Source organism: Cricetulus griseus (genome assembly GCF_003668045.3).
Source record: "Cricetulus griseus strain 17A/GY chromosome 1 unlocalized genomic scaffold, alternate assembly CriGri-PICRH-1.0 chr1_1, whole genome shotgun sequence".
NCBI lineage: Eukaryota > Metazoa > Chordata > Mammalia > Rodentia > Cricetidae > Cricetulus > Cricetulus griseus.
Genome location: NW_023276807.1, coordinates 230,509,445 through 230,536,919, shown reverse-complemented (window position 1 = coordinate 230,536,919; position 27,475 = coordinate 230,509,445). Strand labels below are relative to the sequence as shown.

At 41.1% G+C, this 27,475-nt stretch overlaps 1 protein-coding gene across 1 annotated transcript in view; it reads right to left on the bottom strand.

Annotated features, from left to right (window-relative positions):
• Window positions 1-222: 222 nt before the first annotated feature.
• Window positions 223-27,475, bottom strand: part of Nufip1 (nuclear FMR1 interacting protein 1) — a 29,608-nt gene continuing 2,355 nt past the window's right edge. Inside the window, exons 3-10 of the mRNA XM_027390119.2 lie at window positions 26,564-26,662; window positions 25,796-25,858; window positions 24,928-25,004; window positions 14,211-14,303; window positions 11,697-11,884; window positions 10,188-10,304; window positions 3,925-4,151; window positions 223-525 (exon numbers count right to left, since the gene is read on the bottom strand). Of these exons, the coding sequence (XP_027245920.1) occupies window positions 373-525; window positions 3,925-4,151; window positions 10,188-10,304; window positions 11,697-11,884; window positions 14,211-14,303; window positions 24,928-25,004; window positions 25,796-25,858; window positions 26,564-26,662 (1,017 nt within the window). The 3' untranslated portion in view covers window positions 223-372. The remainder of the gene's footprint in view (window positions 526-3,924; window positions 4,152-10,187; window positions 10,305-11,696; window positions 11,885-14,210; window positions 14,304-24,927; window positions 25,005-25,795; window positions 25,859-26,563; window positions 26,663-27,475) is intronic.

The following is a 27,475-nucleotide window of genomic DNA, read 5'->3' as shown; positions in this document are numbered from 1 at the left end:
ATAAAAACAAAGATATATCTACCTCATTAGTGTGCAAGCATGCTTCTCTTCAATGAATGATGAAATTACATGCACACCAAAGAACTATTTTAAAATAACTTCCTTTATGTCTTTCTATGTTTGATTTGTATACCTGTCTTATACACTTATGTAAGGCTGAGGTCACGAGTGGAAAGCTAAGGAGCTGTGCTCAGTTACTACCCCAATAACACAGACACACGCTTTAAAAAGACCAGCTGTGCCATTTATTTGCATAAAGCCAAAGGACAGACTTAAAATCCAACATAAGATCCATGAGGCTTTCCGCCGCATTACCGATAGGTCTGTAAGAGTTGCCGGCTTCCTCTGCTTACTGGAGGACGCTGCTCTTTTTCATGCTTCACTTACATGTTCCGAAACATGAGGCATCGACTCAGCTTCAGTTTTCACAGAATTAGTATTAAGTCCAAAAAAGTCTTTTTTGATGATGTACCGAACACACTGCAAAATCACATTTCTTTCATGTCGAATGTCTGGAGCTAGAAGCTAAAATACACATTAAAAAAGATTAGTTGTTAAAAAAAAAAAAAGTTCAAGAAACACAACTTAAAATACTAAGTATCCCGTCCTAAAAGAAAGAGCACAGAACAGTAAGCCAGACAGATTTGTCAGAACACATTTCCTCCTTTCATTTGACTTACGGAGAGACTGCCTTGCTCTCTGAGCAGCACACATGTTCACACCTGGACTCTTCTCTAGGGAAAAGATCAAAAAACAGGGAAGCAGACTTAAAAGTCATGACCTTTCCTCTGAAAGCCATGCCTTCCCTTCACTTGGGGGTGTGCGGGAGGGGGGTGTTAGGAGGGGGGTGGTCCTCACTGGGTGCAGGGAAATGGCTCCTTGAGACAAGAGAACCACTTTAGCATAGGAATTCCACAGCAGCCTGGGCAACATGACACTCCATAGCTTTAAAAAAAAGTCAGTAAGAAATGATAGGGGTGTCCTTCTGCATAAGTGTTTCTCTTATTGGTTAATGACTAAAACACTGATTGATTAGTAGCAAGACAGGAAGTATAGGCAGGGCTACCAGACCAGAATTCTGGGGAGAGGAGTCACCAGAGAGACACCATGCAACCACCAAGGGAATAACAGGTCTGGGCATTCTCTGGTAAGCCAAAACCACATGGAAATACTCAGATTAATAGATATGCAACCTAGATGCCCCTCAACTGAAACAATGGATAGGGAAAATGTGGTACATTTACACAATGGAGTACTACTCGGCGGGGGGGGGGGGGGGGGGCGGGAATAATGGAATCTTAAATTCAGAGGCAAATGGATGGAACTAGAAACCATTCTGAGCAAGGTAACCCAGTCACAAAAAGACAAATATGGTATGTACTCACTCATATATGGATTTTAGACAGAGTAAAGGATTACCAGGCTACAATCCACACTGCCAGAGAAGCTAGTAAACAAGGAGGACCCTAAGAGAGACATACATGGTCCCCTGGAGAAGGGGAAAGGGACAAGATCTCCTGAGCAAATTGGGAGCATGGAGGGTGGGGGAAGGGAGCTAGGAGAATGAGAAGGGGGAAGAGGAGGGGTGAGGAGGACATGATGGGGCAGGGAGGTTGAGTTGGAGGAAGAACAGAAGAGAACAAGATAAGAGATACTATAACAGAGGGAGACATTATAGGTTTAAAGAGAAATCAGGCACTAGAGAAAGGTCTGGAGAGCTACAAAGATGACACCAACTAACAATTTAAGCAACAGAGGAGAAGCTACCTTAAATGCCTTCCCCTGATAATGAGATTGATGACTAATTTATATGCCACCCTATAGCCTTCATCCAGCAGCTGGTGGAAGTAGAAGCAGACACCCACAGCTAAACCTTGAACCGAACTGAAATCCAGTTGCAGAGGAGGAGGTCCATACCAGGCTGGTAAAACCCACAAAAACAGCTGACCTGAACAAGAGAGAGCTCTTGGTCCCCAGACTGATAGCTGGGAAACCAGCATAGGACTAATCCAGACCCCCTGAATGTGGGTGTCAGTGAGGAGACCTCGGAAATCTATGGGGCCCCTTGTAGTGGATCAGTACTTATCCCTAGCATAGGAATGGACTTTGGGAGCCCATCCCACATGGAGGGATACTCCCTGAACCTAGGCACAAGGGGGTTGGCCTAGACCCTATCCCAAAGGATAGGACAGACTCTGAAGACCTCCTACAGAAGGCCTCACCCTCCCTGAGAAGCAGAAAGGGTATAGGATAGGTAGGTGTTAGTTGGGGGGGGGTAGGGGAGGAAGAGGGACCTGGGATTGACATGTAAAATAATCTTCTAATTAAAATAAAAAAATTAAGAGAAAAGAAAAAAGAGAGGGGGGGTGAAAAAAAAGAGAGAAGAAAAAATTTTGGCTGGGCAGCTGTGGTGCACACCTTTAATCCCAGCACTCGGGAGGTAGAGGCAGGTAGATCTCTGTGAGTTCAAGGCCAGCCTGGTCACAGAGTGAGTTCCAAGACAGCCTCCAAAGCTATAGAGAAACCCTGTCTCAAAAAACCAAAATAAATAAATAAATAAATAGATAAGAGAGAGAGCTATCCAATAAGAAGCCTGGGCTATCAGCCAAACAGTATAATTAATATGAGCCTCTGTGTGTTTATTTGGTACTGAAGGGCAGCAGGCCCAGGCAGAACAGAAACTCTATCTTCAAAGAAATAATTAAGAGGACTTCCCAAATCCAAGCCTATAGATGGTAAAAGCGGAAGTGTGCTAAATACAGTAAGAGCTGAAACTAGCACATAAAATACCTCTACATTCCTTTATTTTCCTAATTGCAACTGAAGGGAAGTTAAAACTCCCTGGTATCCAGAACAGTACACGACCAAGGAATCCTATTATTTGCCAGACAGGATTTTATGTCATGTTGCTTGCTGACATCTGTAGTACGTATCAGGAACAACACTTGGTGACCTTCAACAGCATCAGACAGATGTCTGAAGACTGCAGCTGGCTGTGTCTGGCAGTTACAGTCACACCACAGAGTATAGTCTGCATCTGACTTAGTAAGAAGCAAGTGTTTGCATGTAACCCTGACAGAACAAACAGGACACTCTGGCTACAGCAGACACACTCACCCGATGAAGCAAGGGACCTCACAGCTCCACTAAAACTGCTTCTCTTAGACAGGAAAAGATGTGACCTCTGAGAAGCATCACTCCCATTTCTCAAGTGTTTAGTAAATGGTCCAACACACAAAGCTGGTAAAACCATTAAAGCCCAGGACAGATACAAATAAAGGCATGGTCATCGGAAGGCAAAGGCTGTGCACACAGGAAATGCGACTTGGTATAGGTCACTCACTCAGGACTTGTCTTCACATTACTTTTGGGCTGTTTCAAAGGCATTTTAAAAACGCATTTATTCATTCACTCATTTGTTTTTATTTTGTCTGTACGGGTGTTTTGCCTGCATGTATGTATATGCTCCTAGTGCCTGTGAACCCAGAAAGGAGTATCAGATCTCCCGGAATGAGAGTCATACACAGTTGTGAGCCAGCATGTGGTGCTGGAAAATGAACCCAGGTCCTCTGAAAGAGCAGCCAGGGCTCTAAACTGTGGAGCCATTGATCTGCAGCCCTCAATAGGCATCTCTATTTTAAAACAGAAAATGACTTTCTTTTCCTTCATCATGCCAACACAAACTTCCTTATCAGTAGTTAAACCTATACTTAAATATATTGGTGTTAAGCAGTGATGACAACTGTAATTGTTCCGCATGTACTGAACACCAATTATATGCCAAATGTAGCTTTAGAGGTTAGACATCCACACAGATGAGTCTCCAAGGAACACGGGTAGCCTGGAAACACACACACAGCACCCCAGTGACCCCACCTTTATGACAAAAGTACAGACATCACAGCATGAAGAAATACCACTCACCATTTCCAGGAGGTACGGGTGACGTGTTCTTGGTTCAAATAGTGGGTGGTAACAACTCTTTTTCCTCTTTAGGGCTATCTTCCTGAAGCCATTCCTCTGGCTCTCCAACTTGGCTCTTGAGATAGTTCTACCAGTTGTTTTAACACTCTGTCTTGGACTCTTGGGGGGACTGCTATGAGGGACATGGTTTTCTGTCAGGACATCTGCTTCAGACTTGATGGGGATTTCTAAGTGTATAAAAACAAACAAAAATAAAAAGCAGGTAAAACATTAAAAAAAAAAAAAAGTCAAAAGAGATACAATAATCCTCCTGGCCATAATACTGGCTACCCAGCAACTTTTTTATTTTTTAATGATTTTTGAGACAGGGTTTTCCTGTGTAGCCGTGGCTGTCCTGGAACTCCCTCTATAGACCAGGTTGGCCTTGAACTCAGAGATCCACCTGCCTCTGCTGCCCAAGTGTGTGCCACCATAAACTAGAATCATCTTTTTTTTTTCCCCTTCTTTTTTGATTACCCAGTAACTTAAACCTAAGAAGAATTTTACAAGGACCCTACCCCTCTCCCCCCGCCCCCCCACTAGGTGTTTAAACTGACAAGAATTAAGGAGACTGACTGCTCAAGAATATAGAAAGCACTCGTACAAGAAGCAGCTTAGATACTCAAAAGAATAACAAATACCAGGAAACAGGAAATACATGGACAAAGAAACATATTCTTTGAAAACAGTTAACGATAACAACTATTTAAACAAACAGCAGAAGAGGGAACGAAGCCGTCAGATGACATCTACAATAAGAAAGGGGGAATATGTAAGCACGTTGCCACACATTTCAAGCTTTATCAATAAACAGCTATATACGAATGGCATGGACACCTCACTTAACAGACAGAAATAGTCAGATCAGAAAAAGAGCCAACTTCTGATTCTAATGATGAACCAAAATGCAGGTACTCGTTGCCTTACGGTCTGAACCAGCATTCCATCTCAACTACCAAGGAAGTGCACAACTGAAGACTGCACAGAAAGTAAAATATTACAGGTAGAGGATGGAAGAGACGCACCACATGTGCCCATCAGAAGAAAGCAGACTTCAGGACAAGGACAGCTTAAAGTGCTAAAGGGCTGGACTCATGACAAACATGAAACACACCAGGCAAGGTGCCCCACACCTGTCAACCCAGCACTGGGGAAGACTGGCAGGAAACTGCCAGTTCTGGTCTAGCCTGGTCTGCATGGTGAGGGCTTGTTTCTCAAAACAAGAACAAAAACAAATAAACACTCAAAGTATCTGTGTGTGTGTGTGTGTGTGTGTGTGTGTGTGTGTGTGTGTGTGTGTGTGTGTGTGTGTGTGTGTTTAAGCATGCAGCAGGGCTTCAGGCTTGTTAGTAAGTGCTTTTATCCACTAAGCCATCTCACTGGCTCCAAAACAACAGATTATTTTCAAAACTTCATGAAACTGAAAGAAGCAATATACAAAGGCCAGCAAAATTGCTGTTTCTCCAAGCTGAGTTCAGGACCTAAGTTCAGTCCCAGGGGAAGAAATAAATGCCTCTGTGAGTGTGTGTGTACACATACATACATACATACATACACTTATTTAAAGAGAAGGAATAAATATACAAATCCATCATTAGAGAAGGAAGCTCTAACTCTCAATAAAACAGGCAGAAATTGAGGGGAGACATAGAGGTCTACCACCAGCACTAAAATCTAATTAAGAACATTCAATCCAGTGTATATTCTCGTCAAGTTCACTGGCTAGTGCTGGGCCGTGAAGACAATCAAAGTGAAAACAATCAAATACTTAAAGCATGTAACTTACACTTTTGACTCAAATAGAATCAAATAAAACTAATTACTAGGTAGAAACCCTAAATTTTGAAAACTAAACAATATTTCTAAATGAGTGCTATTCTAAGACATACATTCCCTCCCATTTCCTGTCATACAACACCTACAATTCTTGCAGTCTACAGTCTTCCTGTCCACTCCTGAGCTGACGAATGGCTGGCAGCCCCTAAGCAGCTTCCGGATGGGTGTGTGTGCATTCGGGGATCAGGGGGCTGAAGGCTTAAGCAGATGCCTGGTATGTCTATGCACTGGAACTTCCATAAAAACTCAAAAGGACAGGGAACCCAGAAAGCCACACCTAGGAAGAATTCTGGAGGGTGATGAGCCTAGAGAGGACACGATTCCCTCCCTGTCCCTTGCCCTGTGGACTGCTTTACCTGGTGTACACACTGGTATTCTCTATAATACTCTTTTATCTTATGGGAACCTTGACTTATTGCCAATTACAAATCAGATGCACAAGCACAAAAACCTAGGACTTGCAACTGCACCAAAGAGGGCAGTGTTGGGACATCAGTCTGCAGCCCGTGGGAAATAACACTCCTCCAGATAGGCAAGTGTCGGAAATGGACTGAAGACTCGGAAATTCAGTCATCTGTGTTATGTGGGGAAAACCCTCCCCCATGTGGTCTGGGCGGTCTGTGCTGGTCGCTGAATGAATGTACAAAACAAACTGAGTTTGATTCTTTTATCTTCAGAATAGTCCAAATACTAAATTCCTTAAATTACCAGGTAAATCATGAAATATTTTAGAATAAAAATGAAAATGTAATGCACAAAGTTTATAGGATTTGTCTAAGGCAACACATGAGGGCAAATGTATAGCCCTGATGTTTATGTTAGAGATGAAGAGTCTAAAGTTCGTGCAGATTTAAACAGTGATGTGCAGAGGGACATAAAGAGTGAAAACAACTGAAAAATAATAAAGAACAACCGAGGAAGCCAGAGTTAGTTCCTGGGAAAGATAAATTCATTAAGTACCCAGCAAAACTAAACAAGATAAATGGGACATGGGGAGAATATTTAATACATGGAAGAAGTGAAAACTATAATATCACAAGGACTACTACAACTGACTAATTTTATAACCGTAAATTCAACTCAGGAAAGCCAATTAATCTTGCATCTATGAAGAAAATTTACCTAATAATCTAAAACCTTCCCAGAAGAAAAATGCTAGGTTCTGGAAATTCTACAAAAAAAAAAAAAAAAAAAGTGAAAGGAAGAAACCCCACACAAACCTTTAAAATAGGAAACATATCCCAAATCACACCAAATCCACCACAATAAAGGAAGGTCATAGACCAGTTAGTGTCCCTTAGGAGCACAGATGCAAACTTCCAACAAAATGTCAGCAAATCACACTCATCAATGTAGTAAAAGTATACCACACCATTACCAAGAAGATTTCGTCCCACAAATACAGGTTCATCTGACACCTGAAAACTGACTTCACAATATTACTGCAATGATGAAGGGGGGAAATTATAAACACTGGACAGTTCACAAGTTCTAAGATGGGAATTTCTATTTCTACTCTCAAATAGTGACTCTATGTATTTTTTTTAAACTATGAATCAATATGGCATGATTCCATATTCAAGTTTTATACAGGGCCAAGTGTGGAAATTATATCTCAAAAGAATTACAGGGCATGTATTTTGAGCACAGACTTGTGTGTCAGATTGCTGGGCTCAAGTCAACATCATTCAACAGTCTCCTGGCAAGCTACCAATCTCTACTTACACTTCCTCGTTTGTACAATGGACACATAATGGTACCCAGGTACCAGGTAGTTATATTTAAGTAAAGCACACAGAGCAGGGCCAGGCATGGAGTGGAGTGAGCACTGAGTGAGTATTTGCCATGACCACATCGAGGATGCTTCTTCAGTGATGAGAGGGGAAATAGAGACCTGCAACCATAAAACAGTACAGCTGAGACTCCCTGAGAGTTGAGCACAATGGACATAGACATTACAGCCACAGGATCACTCTGTTATTCCTTAACCTTCAAGTTTGAATCACTCAGCCAAGGACCACAAAGGTCAGGTGAATCAGAACGTACACAGTCAATTTTCTGCCAAGGAATGAGGACACAGAGCCATTTATATTTTTATATTTATATTTTTTCTCTCAGCTAATTGTCATATGGTCATATAATGTTCACGAATTCAAATCAGTTCCAACTACAGCTATGCTATCCTTTTAAATTAAGATCATTCTTTGGTTTGTGGCATTTTAAACCAGTTCTCAGTTTGGGTCTCTAATCATAGCTAAGCCAGTTTAGAGAAAAAAAAAAAAAAGTTGAAGGGAGCTGTACTGTATGAAGCCAGGAAAAGTAGCAGAGTAAACCACCTGAAACACTCCTTATTCATAAATCTGGCAGCCCCAGATTCAAGCATAACCTCTCCACTGCTTTAGCCTTGCTCGAGGGGCCCTCTTTTAACCTGTCTAGAAGACAATTACCACGAGACATCTGGTAATGACTGGATGGTTTAATGAAGCTGAATCCAAACTACATGAAACAATTCTTAAGATCTAAGAGTACCAAACAAAGGCTTTCTCCTTAAAGCAGGAGCCTTTAAATAGTCGAAATAAATTCACACAAAAATCTGATACATATTTGTCTGCTGCTACTATAAAAGCAGCTATGTATCCCTTTCCTGTTAAGGAAGACAGCAAAAGACACAAAGCAGGGGCTACAAGGGAACCCAACATAGTTGGCTTCTTTCTATTACTAAGTCCCCAAACCTAGATTTTTACACAGGTTCTGCTATACACTAGTGCTGACAAACTTATACTCCCTAATCCCCATAGACCGAAGGTGTGAGATCTCAAAGACTTCCAGCTTCTTTTCTTCCTTTCAATTTAAAAATGCGGCAGTCTCAAATTGAAAACCAGAGTATGCAAAGTATTTACTAAATGTTTCATCTCCAGAGGGAAAGAAGAAAGCATTAGTTCAACTTGTTTTTATGGGATTCATTAAGCTGTTAATAGTTTTTTTTCCTTACCATGTTATAAATACAACTGATATGGAGGAAATGTAATATGTGTTTAAAGAATAACCCCATCTACCTATCAGTATATGGGAAACAAGAGTAAGAAACAAATACTGTTTTTTTTAAAAGTAAATACTTTTTTTTTTTTTAAGTAAAAGAAGGCAACCATCTGTTAAGGAATACACTGATAAAGCCCAAGTAGCTTATATTTCAAAATCCAAGTAGCTTTTAACTACCAGCAGAGCCCATAGCCCATTAATAGCAAAAGATTCCCATGTCACAGATAGATACATAAACACCAAGTTTTGTATTGAAGCCTACCTCTTCCTTAGTCTACATCCTCCAATTACACAAACACTGGTTATCTCAAAGACCTGCTAACTTCATCCAGTTACATTTCCTTCATTCTACATGAACACTTTTATCTCTTACTCTTAACCCCAGCTCCTACTTTGAGCACACACCTTCTCCATCACAAACACGTGAACTCTCTCACAGTAGGAAAGGCCTAAACACAAATACCAAGCAGGACCAGGTTTTGCCAACTATGGGACATTGGTTTATTCACTAAGCACAAACTACATTATTGATGCAAATCCTGGATTAAAACTATACTGCATCAGATCAACAGCCTATCACAACTTGAGTTGTGGCCTTAAGAGAGAGAGGCTGCAGGAGGGTGAACTGGCCAAACATACTATCATACTTAAAAGTAAAGCCTGGGCATCACTAACTAACTTCTCAGGCAGAATCTTGAAAGGATTCCATTTCTTCAATCCTTTAAAACAGGTATGTGAGGACTGGGATGATGACTCAGAAGGTAAAGTGCCCACCACACAAGCCTGCAGACCCGAGCTCTAACCGTCAGGAAAAGGCTGGGTGAGGTGGCATACACTGTAACCTCAGTAAGCTCTGGGTTCAGTGAGAGAGATACTATCTCAAAAAGTAAGGTGGGAAGCAATTTAGAAAGACAGCCTTACATATCCACATGTATATACCCACATGCATGTACAAAGAGCATACACACACAAACACACACACATAGTAAATAAATATATAATGCAAGCACAAGTGTGGGGCCACTATGCGTTCCAAGTGAGATAACTTAATAAACATGTTCTATAAACAGCACTGTGCCCAACAGATTTACATTTTATTTTATTTCATTATTTTTTGAGACCAGGTTTCATGAAGCCCAGGCTGTCCATAAGCTCACTATACAGCTGAGGGTGTCCATAACTTCTGATCCTCCTGAGTGATGGGATCGCTATTCATCTCCTAAGTGTTACAGACATGACAAGGGGCCTTGAGGGGTCCTGAAAGGGGACAGTATGTTGCATGCTGGATGCTACCACTGCACAGCATGAACCACAGGCAAAACGCAACAAGGAGCCGCACCCTGCCTTACCTTCTGGTTCACTCTCTGACCCAGAAACACTGCCGTAGCTGCTCATCAGCGAACACAAGGCTGGTGTCACCTCCTTAGGTACTACAGTCCTTTGTGGTTTCTCTTCCTTATCAGACTCTGCAACAGAAGGGAAGAACAATGATTCAGAGAGGGTAGCCTAGACGGCCGCACCATTACAAAGCAAGCTGACTTCTCCTCATCTGTAAGTGAGATAAAAAGAAGTCACTTCTGATGATTTCTTTCTTCTTTTCCCTCAACAATTCTAGGAGGGATAAAAACGTTGTCCTTGTTTTGAATCTTAAGATGAGAAGTTCTTTACTCGAGGGGAGACAGAGATACAAACTTAACTGTACACAGCCCTAGATAACTTATCATGCTTTATGGGTTATGAAATTTGGGCCTTTCCTAAATTAATTTCATTTACACAGTCTCTATTAACTTACATAGTGGGAAAGCCAAAACACTCACTGAGTGTTATTGAGCCAAAATCATTAACTCTGAAAATTAGATTTAGGAATATAAAAATTCTACTTGTTTTTTTTTAAACTTTAAAAGACTATTTTACTTTCTTAAAGTAATTTTTTTATTTAAATTAAAAACAATCTTATTTTACATACCAATCCCAGTCCCCTCTCCCTCCCGTTCTTCTACTCCCCCTCCCACTCCCATCAACTCCTCAGGGAGGGTGAGACCTCCCATGAGGAATCATCAAAGTCTGTTACATCATTTGGGGCAGGACCCAGGCCCTCCCCCGTATCTAAAATTCTACTCTTTCATTGTTTAATATTTAAATAAATCAAACACTTAAGCATTCTCTGGACTCAGTCAAAGAGTTCATTTAAATGAATCTAACCAAAACATCTAAGAACTTAATTCAGCAAACAACATGAGAATATGGCAAGTACTGAAGAGCCTGCCAAAGGTGAAGGGTTTACCGGCAACCCAGAAAGCCTTCTGAAAGCCCCAGGACACCACCTCTTTTGTTCATTTTTGGCAGTTCTAAAACATTAGCACTGATCTAGACAAGCCATGAAAACAAAGCTGGACTGTCTATTTAATGAACCAATCTGGTCCACAACCAATATGAAATGTTTCAAGACTGAGCATTCAGTATTCATTAAGCCAGTCTAGGCAAACCAAAACATGTCATTAGGAAATCTAAGTACCTTTTCATGTGAACGTCGGCCATGTACCTCCACATATGGTACACATCTCTAAGTGGACGTAGTACCACCCACATCAAAGGTTCTTACAGGAAAGAACTAATGTATCTAAAGCACACGGAGCACAGCAAGTACCTTACTCAGTAAGTATTAGCTGTGCTTAACCCAACTTCCACTGTGCCAAGATTCTTTTCCAATCTAACTTAGTCAGTGAATGGCAAGTGAATTAGCCAACCCCTCATACTTAATGGATTTGAATTTCCCAGAGGGCTATGATAATGCTAGCATGACTCTGTGTGTGCACGTGCACCCCCTTGCACATATGTTATTTTCTCAGTTAGCTTACCAGAGTCACTGTGTATCAAAGCACCGAGAGGGTCTACATTAACCACGGATGGAACTTGAGGCTTCGAATTTCTGGCATGATTGCCTAGTCTAGTGCCTGCTCTCTGTCTACCATTTTTCCATTTACGATGTTTACCGGGACTTCTTATCTTTGCCATCTGTGAATGTCTGGACATGCCCTTCATTTTCCTGGGATAAGAAAGGAATGGAACAAAAGAAACACGGAGTTAAGTTGACCACCAAGACATTAAAGAGACCAAAATACAAGAACTACCCAAAGACAAGAGCTGTCTATATTGTCTATATTTAAAGGCCCATATGCCACAGCAGACATCCTATTCATTTCCAACTACAAGTGTTCACGAGTGTTTTGAGCCCTGAAATCAGGCCATGTTGTGCCATTGTTGGCAGATCTTAGCTAGCAGCATGCACATACTATACATAAACCTGTGTCTATGTTTACAAAACTCTTATCTACTCAATTTAAGGAGCTTCAAAGTTTGCAAAGCATTTATAAGTATGTCACCTTCAGCAGAGCCTCTCTACAAGAAACATTCAGGTCCTACAAGCAGAAGACAAATGATGGATCTACACACAACAATGAATACCTAAATAGGAAGCATTTGCTATTGCTAGTCATTAGCCACCCAGTCCTCAACTGTGACTGAGCTGTGGCACAGTCAGCTGATGTGCCTGACACCAACTGACCCAAAATGCTGGTGACATGTACTTCCTATTATTATTTTTTAAAGGACACGATTAAGAGAACAAAGGCAAGAAAAATTAAGAGGTGTATCTCTAATGTATACAAGCCACTCCAAGATAATACATATGTATGCAACCAAGTAGATAACTCCTGAAAATCAAGGACAACAAGCCCTTTGAGGCTGGAGTGGTGGCTTAGTAGTTAAGAGCACTTCCTTCCTTTCCAGAGGACTAGAGTTCAGTTCCCAGAACCCACACTGGGCAGTTTACAATCGCCTATAACTCCAGCAGCAGAGATCTTATACCCTCTTATGGCCTCCGCAGGCACTGCACTTATGCACACAATCCACCTCCCACACGCACACACATAATTAGAAAAAAAAGCTTAAAAACGGTCAAACACACTTGAAGTGGCACTTCAGCAAAAGAATATCTACATAAGATGCTCAATATTGTTAGCAACAGTACCAAGGGCTGAGCAATATACAGAGTAATCAGACGCAGTGAGAAGTCTAAATTACTTCAACCACTTGGCAAACTATTAGAACTAATCATAAATAAAAAACCTATGACATACCATCCGGTACATGAAAATGAACATTAATAGCCACAGAAGACATGTACAAGAAATGTCCATAGGAGTCTGAATCATAACAACCCAAACTGAAAACAAGTCATTATCTACCAATAAAATACCTCTCACAGTTGAATTCTATATAGTAGTATGAATAGATTTACAACTATACACAGCATGGATGTATCTCATAAAATAATTTTGAGACACAGAAATCAATGTATTCAAGAATGTATAATGTATGATTTCATTTACATAATTCTAATAACAGGAATAACTTGTGATAATAAAAACAAGAATGGGGTTGACATTTATGGAGAAACACTGAACAGGACAGGGTTTTAGAGAGCTTGGTGAAGTAAAGACATAATGTATATCAATCTATGTGGCAGGTACATGGATGTGTATAGCCTTGTGTGTGTGCGCGTGCGAGTGTGGCAGATAGACAGAGACAGAGAGAGAGAGAGTACAAGTGAGAGATTAAGCACTCATCAAGGTGTGGTGGTGGCACACACCTTTAATCCCAACACTCAGGAGGCAGAGGCAGGAGGATCTCTGTGAGTTTGAAGCAGCCTGGTCTATAAGAGCGAGTGCCAGGACAGCCTCCAAAGCCACAGAGAAACCCTGTCTGGAAAAAAAAACAAAAAACAAACAAACAAAAAGATTTGTATATTTAAATCATGGAGCCAGTAAAAATGGAAAAATTATGAACAAAAAGTGAGAGTAGAGGGCAAGGAGGCCTCACACATTACTGACACGAGAACACGGTACAGCAGCCATGATAGATCCAACTTTTTATTAATAAGCAATGGGCTGACAGCTTGAATGCCAATAGGGAATTGGCTAAAACAAGTGTGTGGAACATTCTTAATTATGCTTCTTATACATCCCTAAAACAAACCCTCTCCAGGGAAGATTTTGATCATCTGAAAAAGCTCAGGTCAGATAGTGCCACCACAGGAGGGACTGTCCTATCATACCATCCCTGTGCTGTAAAAAGAAGGTTCTCTGGGAAGACCAGCAGGGAGACAAGGACGGGAAGGACTTGTTCAGAATCTATCACATGTGTAGAGGGTAACAGGATTTTAAAATATCATTAAAAAGAATTTTAAAGCAAGAGCTAGAGAGCACAATTTCGGAATGGGCAGTACACGCTGCTATTTCTTTTCTCACTCTGTAAACAAAAGCTTTTAAAGTACGTGGAGAATGCCCTCACAAGCAGCTCTCATAACTCACCCATACTGTGTGGTCGTCAACACTTCTCCTCTCTTTTCCTTTTCAAGTTGCAACTTTTTCTTCCTTTCAATATTGGCCAGAGTTGGGTAGTTTCTAGAATAAAAACAATAAAGTTTTTATAAACTTTTAATTACTTCTAAAATGTAAGAGAAAAATGCAGTTTATAAGTCAATGTTACTCACAGTTGTCCACAAACGCTGCAACCAGGTAAGGAGTGTATGCTAGAATTTCAATTACATAATTCATACAACATATACAAATTGCTCTAACATCTGTTTATCATGTACCCATACACAAAGAAACAACCTGCCTAGCCAATTACTTTTGCAAAATACATGCTATGCTGAGGAGGCCAGGAAAAGCCTAAGAACAGCTGCACCTAAGACAAAGTATAGTTAAACACCAGGAGAGTACATTTTTCTTTTGGATGGGGTGAGATAATTCAAAATAAAGAGATCCACAAAGAAAGGGACACAAAACCAACTGGTCTGAAATGATGCTAACAGACAACACTCAAGTGGAAAAGCGTGTAATTTGTTCTAAGTAAACCAATACAAACAAGACCAGAGACAGAGGACCACAACCCAGGGAATTACTTTAAATGAAACGTAATTTAACCAAAGGGAACGGAACTACCAAAGAATGTTCATCCCAAAACATGCCTAGAAAGTTTGTACTCAATCCAACAGGTGACAACACAGAAGAACAGTTCTAGAGGCTGGAGAGATGGCTTAGTGGTTAGTAGACTGCTCTTCAAAGGACCCAGGTTCAATTCCCAGCATCCACCTAGTCTCTAGGTCCTAGTGGCTCACACTATCTGTAACTCTTATTTTCCTGGGACCCTACACTCTCTTCTGACCTCCCTGGGCAACAGATACACACATGGTACAGAGATATACATTCATACATAGGCCTTTAATACCAGCATCCAGGAGGCACAAGCAGACGGATCTGTGAATTCAAGGCCAGCCTGGTCTCCAGAGAGAGTTCCAGTATAGCCAGGGCTATGAAGAGAGATCCTGCCTTGAATGAATGAATGAATGAATGAATGAATGAATGAATGAATGAGGTTCTAGGAATACAGGTGGCTAAGAGTGAGAGATCTGACAGTCATGTGCAAACTGAATGGCTTTTCTTGTTTGCTGGCACAGATGTATAGAGATGGCAGCCCTAGAATCTGACAATGAGAAATAAATCTTCACAGCATAGAAAACACGAAAGAGGGGAACGCAGCTCTCATCACTCAGGCTGGTGCTCATCAGAAACATCAACAAGAGTTCTACCACTTTTTCTAAGACATTTCTCTACCTTCTTTTAAACGTGTAATACTGGACTGGGGCTATAGGTCAGAGGGAGAAAGCTCAGCATGCACAGGCCCTAGGGACAACCATTAGTATCCCTAAAATAACATCTGCATCACTGACTCAAGCACACGCAACGACTCCTGCGGGTTAGTTATCCTGAAGAATGGAAATGGCATTGGTTAGCGTTGAAAGAATCAGGGGGAAAAGGCAATGAATTTTAGTGCAAAGCATGTACCACAAATAACCTCCATAAATAAGAGATGATGACTGCACATGCTATAAATAAGTGTAATAGGAAAAGAGCAAGGTCAACAAGATGAGAATCTGATAGCAGCACATACTTGAAAAAGCAAACATGACCTAAGGCTACACAAAGTAGACTTGACATTTGGATGAGTGTAAAATCTTCCCTGATACTCAAAAATGGTCAGACATTATCAGGATACTTGTGTCAGTTTGGTGGAGAAGCAATGCTCAGGCAAACAAACTTGGAAGGGGCTCAAAAGAGACTCAAAGACGATTAAGAGGGTGAAAACTAAAACCTCTGAAGAAGGATAAAAGGAACTATTGCTGCCTGTAGCAGATGAGAAGTGATTATAAAACAGCCTATGGGGGGCTGGCCAGCAGCTGTTCTCCACCTGAAGACAGAACACAGAGAAGCAGGAATGGTAAGTAGTGTGTGACGATGCTCACAGGCCCTGTGGTGGCCAGGCATGGAGCTCAGAGCACTTAACACCCTCCAAGCAAAGGGGGACAGTCCATGTAAAAACAGACAAACATTACTAGGGGAATCAGTTATGTCTTAGAGTGTGTAGTTCCATGCAGATGTGACTTAGTGCAGGGTCTCCTGCTACAGAAGAGCGCCGGGAAGCTACACACTTCAAAAGGCATGATTTTCAGCACCTCTCTCTCTCTCTCTCTCCCTCTCTCTCCTCTCTCTCTGTGTGTGTGTGTGTGTGTTTTTAAAAATCTACAATCTCCCCTTCTCCTGTACTTTTCCTCACTATCCTAAGTAGACTGCACCTGACACCAGACACTCATTTCTGTCTCCTGTCCCTGTGTCCTTCCCTCCTTCCCTCCCTCTCTCCCTTTCTTTCTTGGTTTTTCAAGAAGATTTACTCTGTGTAGCCCTGGCTGTCCTAGACCTTGCTCTATAGACCTGGCTGGCCTTGAACTCATAGAGATCCTCCTGCCTCTACCTCCTGAGTGTTGGGATTAAAGGTGTGCAGCACCACTGCTCAGCTGTCCTTGTGTTTCTGACCTCTGACTTGTCCCGGCCTATTCCCTGGGTCTCCAGTGATGTCCTAATGGGGCAGAGACCACCTCTGGATAAAACTATGGCAACTGTTACCTCTGCATGTATGCATGATCCAACTTTCTCCTTATTCATATTGCTTTACTGATGTCTTCTCCTAGGCCTATTCGCTACAGAACACAATTCCTCTTTGCTCTCATCAAAACAAACCTCTCTGACACAAGCTTATGCCACTGTATTTTAATTTCAAAGTCTTCCTGGACGTCATTAAGGGCAGACCACTTCTGCTGAATGTCCCTGTGAAGTGGGAACAGAATTAGCAATGATGAAACAGAACAGCTCCACCTAGTGGACTTCTGCCTCTCTGCTCAGGAATGAAGAATCACCTTGCTTTGCTTTGTTGGGGGAAGCTTTAGTTTTAAACACAGAGGGCATCGCCAACTTTGGCTAGTCTGAAAAAAACAAAAAGATGAAGGGATAAAGGCAAAGGTGTAATTTCTTCAGCACTTTTTTCTGGCTTTAAATTCTGAGTCTAGGGATTCTAGAATAGCAAAGAACAAACCGGCTAACTCAAGAAGAGCAGCTCTCACAAAAACAGTAACATTCAAACTAAGAATTTGGCTGTACCATTGTGGAATTCACTTTTTAGGATACATTCTTCAAAAGCTAAGCCTGAAGCAATATAATTATACATGTTTGTATGAAAATACCTGTATGTGACACAGTATGATGTGTGTGTGTGTGTGTGTGTGTGTGTGTGTGTGTGTGTGTGTGTGTGTGTATGAATGAATGAATCAATGAATGAATGAATGAAATATAAAGATGAAAAAAACTGGGGCTAGAGAGATGGCTCAGCAGTTAAAGCACTGGCTGCTCTTCCAAAGACCCAGGTTTGATTCCCAGCAGCCACATGGTAGCTCATGACCTACTGTAACTCCAGTTCCAGGGGATCCAACACCCTTATCTGGTCTCCTTGGGCATGCAAGTGAGCACCAAGCATGCAAGAGAGCATGAAATACTCTTGCAAGAGGTTATAACATGCATGCAGGCAAAACACCCATACGCATACACATAAAATAAAAACTAAAATTCTTTCAGCTCTTTAAAAATATTATTTTTAAAATACTAAAAATTAAACAAATGTCGGGCGTTGGTGGCACACACCTTTAATCCCAGCACTGGGGAGGCAGAGGCAGGCTGATCTCTGTGAGTTCGAGGCCAGCCTGGTCTACAGAGTGAGTGCCAGGATAGGCTCCAAAGCTACACAGAGAAACCCTGCCTCAAAAAATAAAATAAACATAATCAGAAGCAGAGGCAGGCAGATCTCTATGAGTTTGAGGCCAGTCTGGTCTACAAAGCAAGTTCCAGAATAGCTAGGGCTGTTACACAGAAACTCTATCTCAAAAAACCAATAAAATAAAATAAAATAAAATAAAATAAAATAAGAACATAAATCTAGAAATAATATAATTTCATAATTTAAAAAAACTAAATGAGAGTATATGTCTTAGAAATCTATCAAATGAACCAAAAACAAAGAAAATGTTTCCCACATTCCTTCCTTCCTGCCAATCCATCCCACCTCTCTCTCTATTATTTGCAGATGGGCCCAAGGTCAGTCTTCCCACCCCAGCCTGCTGCACACAGGACATACATGCCCACACTCTGGTCCCATATCCTACTAATGAATATCTCACCAACACTTCTGAGTATGTAAAAGGACAAGAACCTGAGAAGTAAAAGGTGAAAGAACCCCAAAGAAATTAAAAGGTGCTAAAAAATGCTTCCAGAACACTCACTAGCAAGGCAACATCACAGGTACAAATTAACTTCACCCCAAATTGCCACTCCCATGTCCTCAGGTTCAAAGGCGGTAATTCCATTTCATGACTCAACACTTGTGCCTGCTCCTTTCCTAGCACTTGTGAATACTTGCAGCCTGCACTTTGGAAACCAGAACCAGATACACCCGTGTTCCATGAGGAATGTTACCAGTGAGCGGTAAACCTTGCTCTCACCCGTCCTTTATTCAAGAGGATCAGGCTTTGCTTAGAAAAGCAACAAATTTAAAAGTGTGCACCACACAGAAACAGGGGCACATTCTCCCTCTTGGCAATTTTGTTCGGGGGACAGTCTATCAACTCCACTGCCACTAAAGACCATTAAACAACCCATTTCTAGAGGTCTGTATAGAAATCTACTTAAGGTTGAAACATAGCTATTGCTTTCCTAATGAAAAGCTGAAAATCAGGCTGTATTTTTTTTTTCCTATCCTGTCTAGAATGTGGGAGTAATATAAGTATAGATGCAAACCTTCTGACAGGCAAAATCAAAACAAGGCACTGAAGAACAGTAAAAACAGCTTACCCAGTGGTGCCATCAGCAGAAACAGCGCCTTCAACTTGTTGTTTACCAGAGAGGATGGGGCACTTTGCACTAAGCTATGGAGGCAAGAGCGCTGCTCCATTGTCTGGAGAGGAGTCACTGATGTCAACCCCTCCTTCTCTCTGCCAGACCCTTCGCTCTGAATGCTTCTCCTGGTCAACCAGCACAGCTTGAGTTCAAACCTCTCCCCAATAAGGTCTGGCAGTTTCCTTTAAAGTGAAGTATACACTTACTACTTGACCACCCAACCCCATTCTCAGGTACTTATCCAATGCAAATAAAAGCCATATTCTAAACATAAACTCATACATGAATGTCTATGGAGGCTTTATCAAGGCCTCTTTATCAAGAGAACTCTCAACTAGAAAATGAAGAAACATTGAGATTGATATAGCCATACAATGCAACAGAAGAATATTCAGAAATGAGAATTATTTAGTGCTAAACCAAACGTGTGACATCTGAATCTCAAAAGTGTACCTGTTATATGATGCCACTTACATGATTTTCGGCAAAGGCATATTTGATCAGCAATTGCCAAGTAGTAGAAGAGGCCAGTCATGAAAGGCACGATTGAACTGGGGGAGGCAGCACAGAATAGTGGTCTATGACTCCTGTGGCAGTGTTCATATAATTGTTCTTAAAAAGAGGAAATTATTTGCCATGTGCACAAGTGTGGAGTAAGTGGCTCACTTCTCACAGAAAGCCTTTCCATGCTGGGTGGTGGTGGTGGTGGTGGTGGTGGTGGTGGTGGTGGAGACACACACCTTTAATCCCAGGATTTGGGAAGCAGAGGCCGGCAGATCTCTGTGAGTTCAAGACCAGCCTGGTCTACAGAGTGAGATCCATGACAGCCAGGGCTACATAGAGAACCTGCCTCAAAACAAAACAAATGAACAAAGAAAGGCACCCTTTGCCTAAGCATTCTATCCCTATGTGCTGAAGTTAGGTCAGCTGCATGTGGCTTTCTATGTACCTCGTATAAATATTTAGTCACTATTTCTCATTAGAAGGAGAGGCTCTAGTTTTGGTAACCTTAGCCATAATTAGTAAAATGTTTATCTTCTCACTTACAAAATTCTGGCTTATGAAAAGGCTTAGTCAATAATGGCACCTGTGGCCAGGTCTCATGCCCTGAGCTCAATTCCTGGAACATTCGTGATAGAAGCAAAGAACCAACTCTCTGAAGTTACCCGCTGACCTCCACACATACCCCACACATAAATAAAAATGTAAAATAAGTAAAAAGGAAATGTTTATCACTAACTTTCATGATAAACCATTGCCAAACAATTATTAAAAGACATGATTTCTATCAACACATGGTCAAAGGCTGTTAAGATTTCTATGGGCACTTGAAAAGTCCCTGGTTCTGTCAGAAACTGTTTTCCTTGAATCACTTGCTGCATGAACCACAAGGGGGAGTTCCTAAGTCATTTAAGAATTCAGGCTTTTAAACAGGGACTGATGATTTGTCTTGTTGAGGAGAATCTAATATCAAAAGCCACAGCAGTGAGCCATGGCTCACAGGGTACTGAAATAGAATGTATCCATAATAAAATAATCTCAAACCCCATTTACATATAGTAATATTACATGCAGCACTTTTATCTATAGGACCAGATGATATAAACAGCCACATTAAAGATGTCCTTAACTTTCCAATACTTAACTTATTCAAGAATACAAAATGCAAAATAGCTCTCCAGTGGGACAGTACTGGGCATCTGTGCTAAACTGGCTGAGAGGAGGCCCCATATTTACCCCCAAGCCAGCAGGAGCTCTGTAAGCAGGAACTCATGGATACAGAAGCTCACCTTTCTGTGACTGAAGCAGCATCATGACAAAAACTAACAAATCAAGAGCTCAGCTGGAGCCAGGTCTTTAATTCCAGCACTCAGGAGAGAGGCAGGGACACTCCTGTGAGTTTGAAGCCAGCCTGGTCTACAGTTCCAGGACAGCCAGGGCTATGCAGAGAAACCCTGTCTCAAAAATCAAAACAAGGGCTGGAGAGATGGCTCAGAGGTTAAGAGCACTGGCTGTTCTTCCAGAGGTCCTGAGTTGTGAGCCACCACCATCCATTATAAGATCTGGTACTCTCTTCTGGTGTGCAGATATACATGGAAGCAGAATGTTGTATACATAATAAATAAAATATTTAAAAAAAAATCGAAACAAAAGGTTCAGCAGGGCTGGGTGACACAAGCTTATGACCCCAACACCCGGAAAGCTGAAGCAGGACTGCCATGAGTTGGAGACTAGCCTGGTCTACATGGTGAGTTCCACACCAGCCAGGGTTATTTAATAAGACCTTGTCTTAAAAAAGAAAAAGAAGCCGGGCGTGGGTGGTGCACACCTTTAATCCCAGAACTGGGGAGGCAGAGGCAGGCGGATCTCTGTGAGTTCGAGACCAGAGCCAGTTCCAGGACAGGTCTACAAGAGCCAGTTCCAGGACAGCCTCCAAAGCCACAGAGAAACCCTGTCTCTAAAAGCCAAAAAAAAAAAAAAAAAGAAAGAAAGGAAGGAAGGAAGGAAGGAAGGAAGGAAGGAAGGAAGGAAGGAAGCAACAGAAAACTCACGAAGTTGTCAAAGGGTCTAAAAACCTATATAAAGGAGACAAAAAGTCTACCAGATACCAAAAGCTCAGGATAATGCAGAAATGACCAAAAACCAAGCCCCAATAAAGAATTCTGATCACCAATTTTATGAGTTTTCATGACAAATGTTGGAAATGTACAGACAGGTCACTTGTATAATTGAGCAACAACTACAAAATGAACACCTGGCTTTCCACCACAGGAGAAGCAAGTCAAGAAAACACTGAGGTTGTCACTAGTCAAGTCAGTCCTAAGTCAGCTTGCTCACCTGCAGAGGACGTGATCACACCTGTGTGGCCTGCTGAAGAGGATGTAGTGAGAGCTCAGGTTCGCCGGGCAGGGGAAGGACAATGAAAGGACAGAGAAGCTGATGTGAAGACCAGAGCTATGGATGGGGAGCCATTTTCACTTCCCTCAAAAGAACTAAACACTTATAAGGAAGCTAGCTAGCACCACTGAACTGGACTAGCAGCCTCCAAGTGATCAGACTACAAAGCACAGGAAAAGCTAGTATCCAACAGGTACTATTTATTGGCTTTCCATTCCATCCAACAGGGTACCTATAGGGAGACGCTGGAGCCCCACCTCCTAGGAGCTACAGGTATGCTTGACTGTGAGGGCATGGGGAATTCTTAAGGGGGCAACAGACATGGGAGCGCTCTCTTTCTGGGTTCCCTAGCCTGCTGCCTCAGGGCACTCTCTCTCTCTGGTTTATGTTTGGCTGGTGTTTATCTGAATAAAGACATCCTAACCCATATAGGTACCACTTTCAGTATCACTGTTGTGAGCTTTCCAAACTGAGTGTCAGACAGAGGGTGGAGCTAATACCAAGTATTAAGGAAAAGATTAACCAACACATAACAACAAAAACAGAGAAAAAAAAAAATCCCAGATACTTGAGGGGTGTCATAAGAAAATAAAAATAAAATGTAGCCATAAAGAAGGCACATAGAGGAAGCAAAGAGCTTCATACATAGTGCATGACAGTTCCTTCAAGTCTAACTGCTTCATGGTTACAACTCCCTTGATCTTTAAGTTTGTCCCTGCAGTCGTCTAAGGCTCCCTTATGACTTCCAAGGCTACCTTCTCATACTGTATATACTCCCCCAGACAGCAATTCTCTCAACAAATGTGTTCTCTGCCTCCTGAGTGCTGTGATTAAAGATGTGCGCCACCATACCTGGCCCCTAAATGTGTTCTTCTCAAACTCAATTCCAGGTGCAAAGTGCAGTGGTACCAACTCTAAGACAAGGGAAAGCAAAATATATTGTGACCAATACCATCATGGATGTATCAACAAGCTATGCTCTATGGTCAAAAGAGTTTAAGTATCTTTAAGACTAGCTTCTTGCCAGGCTACTCAGAAGGATGCAGAAAAGGATCAGGAGTTCAAACTCAGCCTGGGCTACCGAGTGAGGCAACATCAGCCTTAGTGATGAAGTGAGTCCCTTGAGTCCATTTTAAAAATAATTTAAAAGAGAGGCTGGAGAGATGGTTCCATGGTTAAGAACACTGGCTGCTCTTCCAGGGGACCCAGGTTCCATTCCCAGCAAATACAAAGTTGCTTACAACCATGAGTAAGTCCAGTTCTAGGGGATCCAATGCCTTCTCTGGCCTCCTCAGACACTGAGTACATGTGGTGCACAGACACACATACCAGTAAAATAGACAAATAATAATTTTAAAAAATTAATTAAAGACAGCTAGGGATTGTAGCACAGTGGCAGAATACTTGTCTAGTATAAGCAAGGCCTTAATTTCAAACCCAATGCTACAAAATAAAGAAAAAATTTAAAGCCAGGCAATGGTGGTGTACACCTTTAATCCCAGCACTTGGGAAGCAGAGGCATGATGATCTATGTAAGCCAGCCTGGTCTACAAAGTGAGTTCCAGGACAGCCAGGGCTACACAGAGAAACCCTATCTCAAATAAATAAATAAATAAATAAATAAATAAATAAATAAATCAAAACAGATAACCTCTTGTTTTTTTTTCCATATCTGACTTTCCTTCTTGTTAATTCTAGGAAAAAAGTACTGTGGTGGTTTGATTGAAAATGTCCCCCTAAGACTCAACTATGTACACTTGTGCAGCGTTGTTTGAAGAGGTTACAGAGATTCACGGTTATGGAGCATTTACGTTGAAGGATGTACGTCTCTGGTAGCTGACTTTCAGAGTTGCTAAGTCTTGCCTGATTTTAGCTGTCTCCTGGTTTACCAACAAAATGTGATCAGCTGGCTTCCTGCTGCAGCTGCCCACTGCCATGTCATTCCTGCCATTATAGATTCTAACTCTCTGGACCCATAAGCCACACTGAACTTTCTTCACTAAGTTGCTTCTGGGTATTTTATCAAAGCAACAGAAAACAAACTAAATGATTGTCAAAGTGCACCTTATCATTCTAATAATTCTACCTCAGTCTTCTGCTACAGGATCAAATACGTGAGAAGACAGTAACATGGAGTTCCAGGCAGATTTTTCACAAGTACATTGTAGCCAGACATCAACTCTGCTAATATATGTAAAGCCACAAGAAACACAGTAAAGACTCACTCACATCTCTTAAACATTAATTACAGGGATGAATTCCTGGATTTTTTACAGGTAAGGACACGTACATGGACATCTTGTTCACTGCTAAACCCACTCTACCTAGCAGAGAACAGTCATTCAGCCGTGCGTTTAAACAAATAATAAATAAATAAATATAAACATGACAATGTATTATACATTTAAATATTATTACAAGCTCATTATTCCCCCAGCCACTGAATATCTAGTAAGTGGCATGTTAGCACTCTTCGGGGTTCGTATAGTTACGGTACATCTGTTATTTAAATGCAAAGTTCCTGTAACTCTCCCCCAAACCATACCCAATAGCCTAATATAATGTAGGTTACAGTTCTCTTTCTTCATGTTAGCATTATGAAATAATTCGATGGACTTCACTATATAATAAAGATGCTGATTTTTAAACCATCAACTAACACTATTCTCAGTTATAATGTACCACTATTGAAGAACACAAAATCAAGCCGGGTCACTTTCAGTGAAAATGTCTACAACGCTATAAAAGACCACATTTCTCTTCTCATATTCAGCAGGACCGGCTGGCCAGCCATTAGTCTTGCCACAGACAAAGGAAGTTACTGATTAGTTAGCAGCTCTTTACTCACTTTCTTCTTTCTTCCCTCCACCTTGCAATCTCTTCTGGAGTGTCTAGCTTGATCTTCCTCATACCAGGAGCATGCATCTAAGGGCAGAAAGCCTGCTGAACATCAGGAAGCATAGTGTGTGCTCTTAACTAAATGCGACATTGTATCCAACATGAAACTTACAAGCAGAAAATATTTTAAGCTAACAAGCATTCTCACTATGCCTTATCCCTCAAAGGAAAAGCTTCTCATGTAGCTGGATCAATGCTAATTATGGGAGAAAGCAGCATAGGTTTTATTACATAGATGCATAACCCATTTTCTCAATTGACATTAAATTCCCGTGACCAACTAATCAAGCAAAACTGAAGGTGACAGATTAAAAAATTAGTAGACATGATCATTTTTTCACAAGTCTTTTGTTTATTTTGGTTTGTGCATGCATGTGTCATGTGTGTGTGTCTCTATGTGCATGTATGCATGAAAGTGCCCTCAGATACCAGGACACTGAATCCCCGAAGCCTGAGTTACAGGCAGTTGTATGCTGTCCAGTGTGGGTGCTGGGAACTGAACTTGAGTCCTCTGGAGGAACAGAGCAAGCTCTTAACTGCTGAGCCATCTTGTCAGCACCCAGCCACAGTCATTTTAAGAAGCATGGCATGGTCAAACCAACATAAAACTTGCAACTGCAACAATCAGGTCTGGGTAGGTAAGTCATTCTTCTCGATCTGTAGGAGGACCTAATAGCTATCTATTTTGCATGGTTTAAGACTAAAATAGAGTAAGAGATGTAAAACTTCCTTACAAAGTACAAAACACTGCATGAATATTACTATTGGCATACACAGAGAACACATTTACAACAGGTCAAAAGTCATTAAGAACTTACATTTTTCCAGTGAAACTGGACAATCTTCTCGTGTGCACTGAAAGAGCAATCGGCTTCAGGGCACTGAAAAGTTTAACAACAAAAAGACACTTTAATGATGGCCATGATTTAATGGTTCACACCACCAGGGATCTACACACTATGGTCGGCCAGTGATTATTCTGTGCTATCACTCCTTCATTCTTAGTCCAACAGCAAAACACAGATCCCTCTGAAACAGCTGCACTTAGAAGGAAATGGCATCTTTGAGATGAGCAGCACAGTCACTCCCATTTCCTCTTTCATTGAGTGGAACATTCCTAATTCCTAAAGGGGAGGCATTCCTGCAAACGATGTTTCCAAAACAAGAGTTTTCCTTAAAAAACAAACTTTCAAACGTTCTAAATGGCTTAACATTTTTAAATCATCTGGGTTATATTTAGAGAACAGCACACTAAGACAAATCACACAGTGAGCTGTAGATCAAGACAGTAGAAGAGGGAAAGTGCTCAGAGGCACTCAAGGTGATTGCAGGGGAGGCCCAGCTCTCCTCTCATGTAGCCATGGAGGGGCACAGACACAGAGGCTGCCACAGCTCCTCCTCTCCATGCAGCAGTGGGCTCCCCACCCCCAAACTCCAAATCCCAGGCCCTGTCCCTATGTGTCAAGTTATCAAACATTTCTTTCTGTAAAAACTACAAACTTATGAGGAAAATAAATTTGGCACTTTCACCAAAAATACAAATAAGAGGCCTTTACTACATTGGTTCAGAACAACCAGGAACCTACTTTTGTATGTTCAGACATATGTATGTCATATTTTTCTTGATTTTTAAAGCCACGATCACAGGTATCACAGAAAAAGTGGAAAACCGGTTCCTTTCTTTTCTGCAAACAAACAACAAAAAAAAGCAGTAAGACTGTGGTACAAAAAAATCTCTGCTCAACCAAACACAACTTATTCCAGGAATACATACTTGATTTAAAACATACTCTGGGGTGAGGGATTCTTTTATTTGTTAGCAATATAGCAAAAGTCAGACACGAGAAACAAAATTTAAATCTAAAAGGAGCTAATTCAAACTATAAGACTTCAAGTTAGAGACCCAATGAGGATTTGGTATAGCATCTGCCAAGATCTAAAAGCACTTATTTAAGGTAAATAGGTTAAGAAAAAAAAAAAAAAAAGTAAGAAAAAAAGAGTCTCTCAAAGGAGACTATACTAGAATACTGATAAAGGAAATAATCTCCATTTTTTAAGTTATGTTACTGTTAATGTTAAATGGACTGTTAATAGATATACTGTACCTATGTAATATTAATAACATGAATTAATAGTTCTCACAAAAAGGACATTAATTTCAAGTTCTATACCAGCAGTTCTCATCCTGTGGGTCATGACCCCTTTGGGGGTTGGATATCAGATATTTACATTATGACCCATAACAGCAGCAAAATTACAATTTTATGAAGTAGTAACAAAATACTTTCATGGTTGGGGGTCACCATAACATGAGGATCTGTATTAAAGGATTGCAGCATTAGGAAGGTTGAGAACCACTATTCTAGAAAGTACTCAATCTACCCTAAAGTAATTGGGCCACTTATACAAAGAAGAAACCTGACCTGTAGTTAGGTTCAGACAATAATAAAGAAAACCTGTTTTTAATATAGTATATGGTTTGTGACATATAACGAGGC